The 11642-nt window shown below is 40.9% G+C and overlaps 1 protein-coding gene across 2 annotated transcripts in view; it reads left to right on the top strand.

Annotated features, from left to right (window-relative positions):
• The window catches only part of UBE4A (ubiquitination factor E4A), a 37719-nt gene extending 27914 nt beyond the window's left edge, over positions 1-9805 (top strand). For both annotated transcript variants that reach the window (XM_072822225.1, XM_072822226.1), the window contains 4 exons: positions 2781-2961; positions 3423-3570; positions 5200-5357; positions 6769-9805. In XM_072822225.1, the coding sequence (XP_072678326.1) occupies positions 2781-2961; positions 3423-3570; positions 5200-5357; positions 6769-6895 (614 nt within the window). In that variant the 3' untranslated portion in view covers positions 6896-9805. The remainder of the gene's footprint in view (positions 1-2780; positions 2962-3422; positions 3571-5199; positions 5358-6768) is intronic.
• The last annotated feature ends 1837 nt before the right edge of the window (positions 9806-11642 follow it).

An 11642-nucleotide genomic window follows, 5' to 3' on the forward strand; every position in this document is an offset into this window, starting at 1 on the left:
GCCAGTAAAAGAGTTAGAAGATCAAATTAAGGAGCTCTTGCATGAAAGTAGAACAGAAAGAAAAGAAATGGAAATTAGAATGGAAAGGGTAAAATAAAGGATCAATCCAGAAAGTCTCGAAAGAGAAAAATGGAGAAGAGGAAATTATCAAATAATATTAAAAATCCCCAAAGACTAAAAGCTTCCAAAAAGGGCCACAGTGGGCTGACCACATGGACTTTTTAAATTCTCACACTAAGGTGACATTGTGACATTTCAGGAAATCAAGGTAAGAGAAGATCCTAAAAGGTCCCAGAGAAAAGTCAGGTCATGTACAATATAAAATGTATAAAGTATAAAATGTCTTTGATTTTCGCAACAGTGGCATTGGAAACCAGAGCATGCGTCTCATGGAAAATAGTTTTTCAGCCCAGAAAACTATAGCCAGCCAAATGTGAGGACATTTTCAGGGGTGAAAGTATCAGATTTACTTCCAGTGTACCATTTCTTGAGAAGCTACAAAAAGCTATTCTCCATCAAAGTGAAAGGGTAAATCTACAGGAGGAAAGTGGAATCCCATAAGAGAGAGACAAAGAAAGTGTCCAGGATGGTGGTAAAAGGAGCTTGTGTGACCACCACGCAGTAGACTTATAGAGCAAGGAGTCCAGATTGGAGTGACAGATGGGAGCTTCCAGAAGGAGCATTTCCAAAAAATACAGAACTGCTAGAAATTATCCTATCCAGAGTTTTACATTTCTGGTGGAGAGTTTAGAAAGATTTAGTGATTGGTACTCTGAAAATAAACAAAATTTTTAAAAGTTAGATTAAAACATATATATTACCGGGTGTTTGGGTGGTTCAGTCAGTTGAGTGTCCATCCAGCTTTTGGTTTCAGCTCAGATCATGATCTCAGAGTCCTGGGATGGAGCCCCACTTTGGGCTCCATGCTCAGTGGGGAGTCTGCTTGAAGAGTTTCTGACTCTGCTCCTCCCCCTCCACTCGCACACACACCCCCAAATAGGTAAATCTTTTTTTTTTAAAGTATATAACTTTATATATGTAATCATTAGAACACTGTGGTTGTGCTGTGAATGATACTTATATAATCTTCATGACATAAACTAAATTATTTAACCAAAGATGTGGTTATATACTGGGACTCGTATTTGGGAGAGAAGGACGGGAAGTAAAAGCTAAACTCCTCAGTAGTGAAGCCAGTAGAGTGGCTAAAACTAAAAGATCAAGAACCAGTAGTATGAAGTAAGCCTCCTGATCATACTTTTTGGCTTATTAAAACCCAGCATGTGTGTGTGTGTTGTTGTTGTTGTTGTTTTTAAGATTTTATTTATTTATTCATGAGACACAGAGAGAGAGAGAGGCAGAGACACAGGCAGAGGGAAAAGCAGACTCCATGCAAGGGAGCCCGACGTGGGACTTGATCTGGGGTCTCCAGGATCACGCCCTGGGCTGAAGGCGGCACTAAACCACTGAACCACCCAGGCTGCCCAAACCCAGCGTGTGTTAATGTATTTTTTTAATTTTTGGAGTTTGAGTCCTGTGCCCTAGCAATTCCTTACGAACTCATTATAAGGAAATAATAAATCTAGAAAGTATGTACACAATGAAGTTAATAAGTGAAATGCTGGGGCACCTGCCTGACTCAGCCACTGGAGCATGCAACTCAGTCTCAGGATTGTGAGTTCAAGCCTCCTTGCAGGCTGTGGAGATTACTTAAAATCTTTTTTTTTAAATAGATAGATATGAAATGTTTATAATAGAATGTCCAGCAGTAAAAATAACATCCAGCAATAAAGATAAATAAATAACTTCAGGGGCACCTGGGTGGCTCAGTGGGTTAAGTATCTGCCTTTGCTCAGGTCATGATACCTGGGTCCTGGGGTCAAGCTCTACATCGGGCTCCCTGCTTAATGGGGAGTCTGCTTCTCCCTTTGCCCCTCCCCCTGCTCATGCTTTCTTTCTCTCTCTTACTCTCTCTCAAAGAAATGAAATCTTTAATAAATAAATAACTTCAGATGCAGTCACAACATTGGAAAGTTATGTGGCCATTAAAAAGGGTGCAAATCACTGCTGTCCTTTAGAACTTTCTCTGATGGAAATGCTCTATAAATCTGGACTCATAATGTAGATACTAGCCACGTGTGGCTGTTGAACACTTGAGATGTGAGGTCACTGTGACTGAGGAACTGAATTTTTAAATTAATTTAAATAGATATGTGGGGCCAGCCAGTGGCTACCATGTTGGGCAACACAAGGACATATATTTACCAAAATGGTGAGATATTTATGGTACAGTTAATGAAAAAGTAAGTTACAGAATATGTATACATGATCATCATTTTGTTGTAAAAATGTGTATGTTTGTAAATATGGACAAAAGCTAGAAGGATGTGGAATGCCTGGGTGCTCAGTGGTTGAGCATCTATATCTGCCTTTGGCTCAGGTCATGATCCCAGAGTCTGTGTTGAGTATGGCGTTGGGCTCCCAGGAGGGAGCCTGCTTCTCCCTCTGCCTGTGTCTCTCGTGAATAAATAAATAAAATCTTTAAAAAAAAAAAAAAAAAAGCTATAAGGATGTATTTGCAAAATGCTAACAGTGTTTATTTCTGGGTGGTAGTTCTATATTTTGTTTTTGCTCACCAATGTTTTCTAACATTCCTGCAATGAAAATGTATTACATAATTTTTAAATATTCCCCCAGAGGTGTCCAAGTGAAACTCTTAAGACATAATAAGTAAAAGATGGCTTATGGATTGAGTTTTCACAGACTTCCTTTTTTTCTAGAGATCAAATCACTCTTTGTGCATCCTTTCCTGGCTGAGCGCATCATCTCCATGTTGAACTACTTTCTGCAGCACCTGGTTGGCCCCAAAATGGGGGCCTTAAAAGTCAAGGACTTCAGTGAATTTGACTTCAAGCCCCAGCAGCTCGTATCAGATATCTGCACAATCTACTTAAACCTTGGGTACCTGAGATTTAATTGGGCAGGCCAGAGGGCATGTTGATTTCTAATTTGGGGTTTTGATAATGGAATAACTGGTAATTATGTAGAAATAGAGGAGAAACGGTTTATTTCTGGTTGGTTGAAGGAATTTTAAAATTTGTAGTTTTAATGATAGTAAAATATGTAGTTTTCATAATGAAATTTTGTATGACCTACGGGAGGCTGTTTAGAATTTTCAACATTCTGCCTTTGTGTGAAGATAAACTTGACTACTAGTAACCAGTGTTTGGAGAAGCAGTATTCTTTTAAGGTGACAGGATACTTGATAGACTTCCTTCCTAAAAATTAGAAGAAACCTCTCTATATCAAAAGAACATTGATGGCATGTAAGTGATAGGGAATCTTGTTCCTCAACCCAGCTGTTGTCTCCCTCACTGACCTACCCTCTGATGTTCAGTGTCTTTCTGATGCTGACATTCCAGGGACGAGGAGAACTTCTGTGCCACGGCGCCCAAGGACGGACGTTCCTATTCCCCAACTCTCTTTGCACAGACAGTCCGAGTCCTGAAGAAAATAAATAAGCCCGGGAATATGATTGTGGCTTTCAGCAACTTGGCAGAGAGAATCAAGGTGAGGAGAAGGAGGAATCTGTTTATTAACATATTCAATAGAAATCACTGTGTTAACTAACTGTTCTGCTGGTTCTCCTATTTCAAGGGGTAAAAGGGTATTTATGGCCTTGAGAAGATATAAACAGGATTCTTCCTGGTCCATGAATAACTAGACCTACATTAAAAAAAAAATGTTCTTATTTTAACTCTAGTTAGTTAACATACAGTGCTAGCTTCAGGTATGCAGTGTAGTAATTCAGGAATTCCATACATCACCGTGTCATATCACGTCATCACTACCATATCCTTATTCTCTTCTCGACATGAGGGAAGAACAGAAAATTGATTTAAGAAGCTTCTACTAGGGCAAGCCCAGGTGGCTCAGCGGTTTAGCACCTGCCTTTGGCCCAGGGTGTGATCCTGGGGACCTGGGATCGAGTCCCACATCGGGCTCCCTGCATGGAGCCTGCTTCTCCCTCTGCCTGTGCCTCTGCCCCTCTCTCTCTCTCTCTCTCTCTCTCTCTGTGTCTCATGAATAAACAAATAAAATCTTTAAAAAAAATAAAAATAAGCTTCTACTAGAAGAGAAGAGTGTATAGACTTTGTGGACAGTTTCTAGGAAAACCTCCATTTGTTATATCTATAGTTAGTAGTTGGCTTATATGGGAATAGCCCTACATTTTATAGATGAAAATACTCTCTTATATTCAGCCAGTCCTTTTGGTTGAAGTTTGACAGAGCTCCATTAGTTACGAAGAAGGAAAAATCATGGCACAGCCTGATAGAAAACCTTGCTTATTTAAAGAAAACCTTCCTTGTTGACATCCATGATTCCTTCATTGGACCACTTATTTATAGAGTTGGGCTCCATATTGCTTAGAGCCAGAGGGGTCCCCAAGGAACTAGAGTCATGAAAAGAACAAAATGTTGAAGCTACTTTTAAACTCCTCCTATACCTGTTTGTACTTAAAACCAGAAGCTGCTTTTCATACACTGACTGCATGAGTGATTCTGCAAATAGCCTTCCTACCACTATCTCCTTTTCAATGATGATATTTACAGTAGGACGGCTGCCAGAACCACCTTATATAGGATGTGTCTCTTTTTTTTTTTCTGTTAACACTTAAACCCATCTCTAGTCATGACTGCTAGCAGCTGGGCTAACCTGAAGCTTGGGAGTTGGGGTTGAATACTAAACTCACTTTTAAAATATCCTTCTTGGGGCAGCCCGGGTGACTCAGTGGTTTAGCGCCACCTTCGGCCCGGGGCGTGATCCTGGAGACCCAGGATCGGGTCCCGCGTCTGGCTCCCTGCATGGAGCCTGCTTTTCTCTCTGCCTGTGTCTCTGCCTCTCTCTCTCTCTCTCTCTCCCCCTGTGTCCCTCATGAATAAATAAATTAAATATTTTTTAATTAAAAAATAATAATAAAATATCCTTCTTTGCTTGTTTAGAAAATAAAGCTGAGAATTGTCTGTCCTTCTCTCTGTAAAGGGTTCTCAGTGACGCTTTAAGATCGTAGTCACTAAAAAATAAAATAAAATAAATATAATAAAATAAAATAATAAAATATAAAAAGATCGTAGTAACCGAGTATTTTGAATCCGCTGCTCTGTGAATTCACCTTAACAACTAGGTGTTTGTGCATAGTCTCTAGCAGACCTCCAGCAACAGGAGGAGGAAACTTATGCAGATGCCTGTGATGAGTTCCTGGATCCCATCATGAGCACACTCATGTCCGACCCTGTGGTGCTGCCATCCTCCAGAGTCACTGTGGATAGATCCACCATTGCCAGACATTTGCTCAGGTACGCTAGCCCTAAAGAGCAGCCTCAAGGGATCCCTGGGTGGCGCAGCGGTTTGGCGCCTGCCTTTGGCCCAGGCGTGATCCTGGAGACCCGGGATCGAATCCCACGTCGGGCTCCCGGTGCTTGGAGCCTGCTTCTCCCTCTGCCTATGTCTCTGCCTATGTCTCTGCCTCTCCCTCTCTCTCTGTGACTATCATAAAAAATAAAAAAATTTTTTAAAAAGATTTAAAAAAAAAAAGAAAAGAGCAGCCTCAAGACAACAGATACACATCTGTTTGTTGTCCTTTTTTCCCAGTTTCCCAATACAGTACTGTGTACCCAGTAGGTGCTCCGTATTGCTGATTTGTTAATGAGTTGGGGAGGCATTTCAGCAGAGGTGTATCACTTGATTGTTAACGATTTAAACATCCAAAACAGGACAGTCTTGAGAAATGCTGGCTCCAGCCTTATCTCTTCCTTGAGGAAATAATTTCTATCAGCATATGTCATAAATTATGTCAACCTGAAGTAAAAGTTGACTTGAACTCGCTTTAATTGTATTTAAGTTGTAAAAATATAAATGACAAGTTTGTTTTGTTTGGTGTAAGTCAAGATTTATGCTATAGCCATCATATTATAGGTTAACCCAGCTTCTGCTGCTGCTGTTGTACTCAGCCATGGTGGCCATAAGTTTCACCCAACCTGCAAGAGGGACCTGCTGCATTAGATAGAAGTCGGTACTGAGAAACTTTTTCCATTTAAAATTAAATTATATAAGTTGACCCAAATTTAAGGAAATACTGTTTTTTAAACATTGCAAAAGAGGATTTTTGACTTTGTGGTGTTTGATATTTAAGCATTCACTATATGCATAAATACTATAGTAGGTGGATGTCTTTTCCAAAGTGTCAGTGAAAATATCTATTTTATTGTGGCCTCAGGATATAGACAGAAAAGATATATAACCCCTTAAAGTATATTGTAAACCTTCAGAGAACCGTAATCTGCATTTACGTGTGTTGTGATTAGCTAACAAAATCAGGTGTCAATCTACAAGGTTTTATGCCCTAACACCTTCGACTATCTTGAGAGCCTGTCACTGGAACCACAAGTGGCTCTGTGTGCTGACATGAGTGTCCAGACTCTCTACCTGAGGAAAATCAAATCAAGTATGCTCTGAACAGCAGTGTTGAAATAAAGGTTGTTAAGAAGCAGAGAGACCGAGTAGCTAAGTCATCTGCAGAAATCCCAGAAACCCCATGAATCACTCTTTTCTCGTCTCCTTCTCTCTAACCTCAGGTCAGCGCCTGACACAGATGTACAGGGCATCTGGCTTCCATCTTAGAGGGAGACACGCCTGCACTTCTAGCTTGGGCTTCGGGTGTTAGAACTTACAAAAATAACCCCTTTCCCTTTTCTCTCTTTGTCCCAGTGACCAAACCGACCCCTTTAACCGTAGTCCCCTCACCATGGACCAGATCCGGCCAAACACAGAACTAAAAGAAAAAATCCAACGATGGCTTGCAGAGAGGAAACAACAAAAGGAGCAACTTGAATAAATACTGTGAACCAAACAAACCAAAAACAACCAACCCCAGAGTGTAGATAAACAATTGTTTGTGGTTTCTCTCTCCTTGGTTTTATTCCTTTTCCTTTCTTTCTTTTCTTTTCTTTTCTTTTTTTTTTTTTAACTAAATTAGAGAACTGCTCTTGCTGAAATTATGACAATTTAGATTTATTCCTAAGAATTTTACAGTGTTCCTGGCTTGCAGGAAATTACACTGATTATAGCAGCACCAAGTTTAGAAATGATCATTCATTTGTACCCTTCATTCTCTCTTCTACTTTGCTTCCTTTTCCTACTTTAAGTTATATTAACTGCAACTACTAAAACCTCCTGCCACCCTACTGTTGCTCTGCCAAGAACTGCTCAGAGACCTTTGGTGAGCCTGGCTTTTAAGTATATGACGTCACATATTCTGGCGACCACTTACACCATCAGAAGGTCCTGTATCATTGAGGTATTTACTGGTCTTCATGACCCAGATGTCAGCCCTTTTCTTGTTACAGTTCTGCTGTTAACAGAATAACCTTTCACACAAAAGGAGATACCTTGATGTTTGAGTTGACTTTTGAATAGATGAGATTTTTAAAAAGGAATCTTAGGCAGTTTCTGTTGGTAGTTCTTAATTTTGTGTTACCTCGTAACTCAGAGATCCGATGGAAGATGAACACTCTCCCCTGGGGCTGTCATCACCACAAATAAGTTAGCCCCATAATATTTTTTGCAGGATTGGTAGAACAAATGTGAATTTTTGACACTTTATTTAGAAAATTCTGAGGTGAAAGAAAAAAGGAGGCTGTTAGACCCTCTTTATCTTATGGAAATCTGTTGCTACAAGGACAAGGTTGAGTGGAAAAGTTAGGGAACAAATATTGTAACCATGAAAGATGTCATTTTAAGACACTTAGCAACAGTATACTTCAGTATATATATACACACCACATGCATTTTTATATTGGTCTAGTGTCAACTGAGTACCACTTTATATTGTCTCTTCCGTGGTAAGATGTATGCAGTGTGTGGCCATGTTTATGGACACACTTAATCTAGAGAAAATTCTGAGACCATAATATGTATATAGTTAATGTTTGTTTGGGCTTGTGACCTAACTTCCAAGAGCTGCTTCTAACTCAGCCTTAGGTCATCAATTAACAAAGTAGGAATTTGAGCACAACCTTGTCTACAGCCGTTTTAAATATCCACACAGCTCCGTGTAGTTAGTAGGTGGATGGGCCCCACTTTTGCAAATTGAGCTTGTGCTCCCTGATACTCAGTTGCGGAGGGTAACATGCCAAGTGAGGCACATTCCCCTCTGGACCATGTCACTGTCCCTGTAAGCCTGAAGATACCATAAGTGACAAGAAAAGTGATAGCCAGAAACAGGGGTCACTTTCCTTTTTAACCATGGACTCTTCAAATCAGATGGTAGTTTTATGATATTCCAACACGATTTGCTTTACGCAGTCCTTAATGTGCTTTCAGTGTCATTACTTGGGAAAACCTCACGTCGGAGGGCATCCCTCATGAGGTGTAAAGTAGATGTTGCCTATTGCTATGCTTAGAAATAAAAAAAGGAGTCCAGGACTCTTGGAAAAGCTAGAATGTAAGATATTAATTCAGTGTGCAAGTTGGGCCTTTAAGGCTTGGGTTAACAGGATTTGTTCCTTTTCTTCAAATGAGCTTCATTTCCTATTTATTATCCTCCTTTACTTCTCTGCAAATGAACTGTGTATAAAATAAGCTTCTGTCTACTTGCAGTTATCTTCCAAACCCAATGTAATAGGATGTTTTCGGTTTTTTTTTGTTTTGTTTTGTTTTTTTTTTTTAAGTGGGGGAAAGACCAGAGTTTTATAGGAGAAAATTGGAGGGAAAATGGGCACAAAACCTCAGAAGGCAGCTGTTTCCAGCAGCTTTCTAGTTAACAACCTCTATGCTGCCTCTTGTATCTGTGTCTGTATTCTACTTCTGTGGTCTTCAGATTGTAAGCTTTTTCTAGCAAGCTTTTATTTCTTTTTCTTGAAGTCTCTTTTCCTGAAACTTTTTATGAATGGCTACGGCACCATTAATGCTGCTGAGTATCTTTAAACTCATCAGAAAGGCAAGTGTATAGCTTAAGTTCACTGTTGGTAAGGAAACCAAGTGTCCTCTGTGCCTTTTTTTCTTTCCTTGAAGTAATTTAAGAACATCCCAAAAATGAGACTAAAAAATTATCATCTTGGTGAACACCATGGTGTGTATATGCGCTTGGAAGCTTAAAGAGATGTTTTGTTGTCTGGAACTCAGAAACAGCTCTAAATCTATTAGAGACTTTCTGATCTACCTAGTTTTATGTGTTGGCTTTACTGGAGTATGATAGGAAAATGAAGACTCTTTATCAGCTCTGGTACTGCTTACCAAGAGGGTAATAACTAAACTTGGAAAATTATTTAAGTAGGCTTTATCAAGCAATCTTGGTTTGTGTTTGTTTTTTTTTAATATAGTTTGTAATGGATATGTAAAAACAAACTTTAAAGGTTTTTTAATGGTGCAGGTGAAAGTGCCAGTTGCTGTTTGGTATCACAGTCTACGAAAGCTTCATTACTTTATTTGATGCTGGTTGCTAAGCAGCCATTGCCCAGAGCATAAGTCTACTGGGTGCCTTTACAAGCCAGAGAGGCTGATGCTGCACTGTTGATGTCATGTGAGGAAATAATGCACATGCCCTAACTGCTACACAGGAAAACCTAGACACAAAAAATAAACAAATAAATAAATAAAAAATAAAACAACGAAAAGGTTGGTTGAAATAAAATTTGATCAACCATAACTGTATTTTGAAACATTCCAGGAAGGTTACTTCTTGTCAAACTTGCCTGGGGGTGTTTGTTCAAAGCTTGTATTTAATAAATGAACACCTGACTTACAACCTTTGTTATCACTTCCTTCATTACAGTATGAAAAGCTAGTGGCAGTTTCAGAAATCCCTCTGAAAATTTAGGGGACTCTGACCTTTACTTCTCTAAGGTGACATCAAACATGGGTCACCCAGCTGAGCTAACCTCCCTTACCAGGCTTCTGGACCCTGGAGTTTCCCAGATGAGTCTTAGGACATGTTTTTTCCTAATCAGTTCACTTCTGGCTTCACTTTTCTTTATCTGGCCTAAACCCCAGGTCTTTCATTTTAATCATTATCGTGTTCCCTGTCTTACCCCTGCGCTGTAAGACCTCAGTCTAGATGGGCCCAGTCACTCCCCTCTATTCCAGTATCCAAGCTACCGACTACTGTTGGGAGAAAAATGACATAATCTTTAGAGTACTATGACCACAAATCCGTGGTTGCTAACAGTGCCCAACAACCCTTCTGTGTCCAGAAATTCAACACCAAACCAAACTTTAACATTTTTCCACCAATCTTTCCGACCCTCCCAGTTTGCGTTCACTGAAGATCTTGACTTCCTCTTAACTGGAAAGATAGAGACCTCAGAATTTTCACTTTCAAACTTCTCTCCCATCATCCCATCCATGAATCAGGCCCCACGGTTCCAAGGCTAATCCCCACTGTTTTCTTTCTTGTCTCTTCAGATAATCTTAGTAATTCCCCTTCTCTATCTTCAGTTTCTACCTTAAGTTCCACAGCCTTACTTGGTTTTATATGGGGGGAGAGGAAGGACAGAGGGAGAAGGAAGGAATCTTAAGTAGGCTCCACGCCCAGGTGGAGCCCAACTTGGGGCTAGATCTCACACCCTGGTATCATGACCTGAGCAGAAATCAAGAGTCTGAGGCCTAAGGACTGAGCCGCCCAGTGCCCCCCCTTACCTGGTTTTCTGACTCACATTCCTTATAGACATATGTACTCTGGCTTCTATCGTAATTTTCTGAAAATGCTCTAGCTAATATTTTCCATATTGGTAAATTACCTTTCCCAACCTTAATTTGACTTCTCTGGAATAGTAGGCAGCTGAATCACTCCTTCATTGAAATGATGCTCTTGGCTCCTGGATATCAACCCTAATTTTTCCTTCCACCTGACCATTCCATCAATCAGATCTGCTCATGCTTCTCCAGGATACATTACTTATGTTTCTTGCATCGAATGCCACTTCCTACATAAATCTTTTCTTCCACTCCTATTAAACTATAAAGTTTCGACCCTGTAGTACAGAGCTGTTGTGTTCTACATCACCTTAATCTCTAGCAATCTTCCCAGATCACCACCACCACTCCTCCTCCCATACTAAGGCCGCTTCTCCTGCTTACACTGCAACCTCTTCAGATCCCAACTCTGCCACTCACTAGCTGTGTGGCCGTTTACCAATCCCAGTCTTAAATGGGGGACGCTGCCTGACGCCACTCTACAGGCTTCCTTTAGATTCCAAAATGCCTGGAATACTGGAGACCCTCGGTAAATGTTTCGTTGCTCCCATCTGCATAGTTCCCTGCGACTCACTAGGTAATTAGGGGAACTGGACTCCCAGCCCCGATTCAAGATGCGGGGGGGCGGAGATGGGGATTAGGGAAAATCAGCTAAAGAAAAGCAAAGGACTGGCTCGGATGACAGGTGATGTGGCGCCTGCTCTGGCCATTACTTCCCGCGTTTGGCCGAGGACGCTGTCTGCCGTTATAAGACGACCGTCCTGGCCTAGGGAAGCCCTAGAGACGCCTTCCCCTCCTAACCTCCTCGCCGGCCGCACCTGGGACAAGGGCGCAGGTGGGCGCCACGGCCAGCACGGGAAGCTCACGGCGCATGCGCCCGCCGAAGCCCG

Source organism: Canis lupus, chromosome 3 (assembly GCF_048164855.1).
Source record: "Canis lupus baileyi chromosome 3, mCanLup2.hap1, whole genome shotgun sequence".
In the NCBI taxonomy this organism is placed as follows: Eukaryota; Metazoa; Chordata; class Mammalia; order Carnivora; family Canidae; genus Canis; species Canis lupus.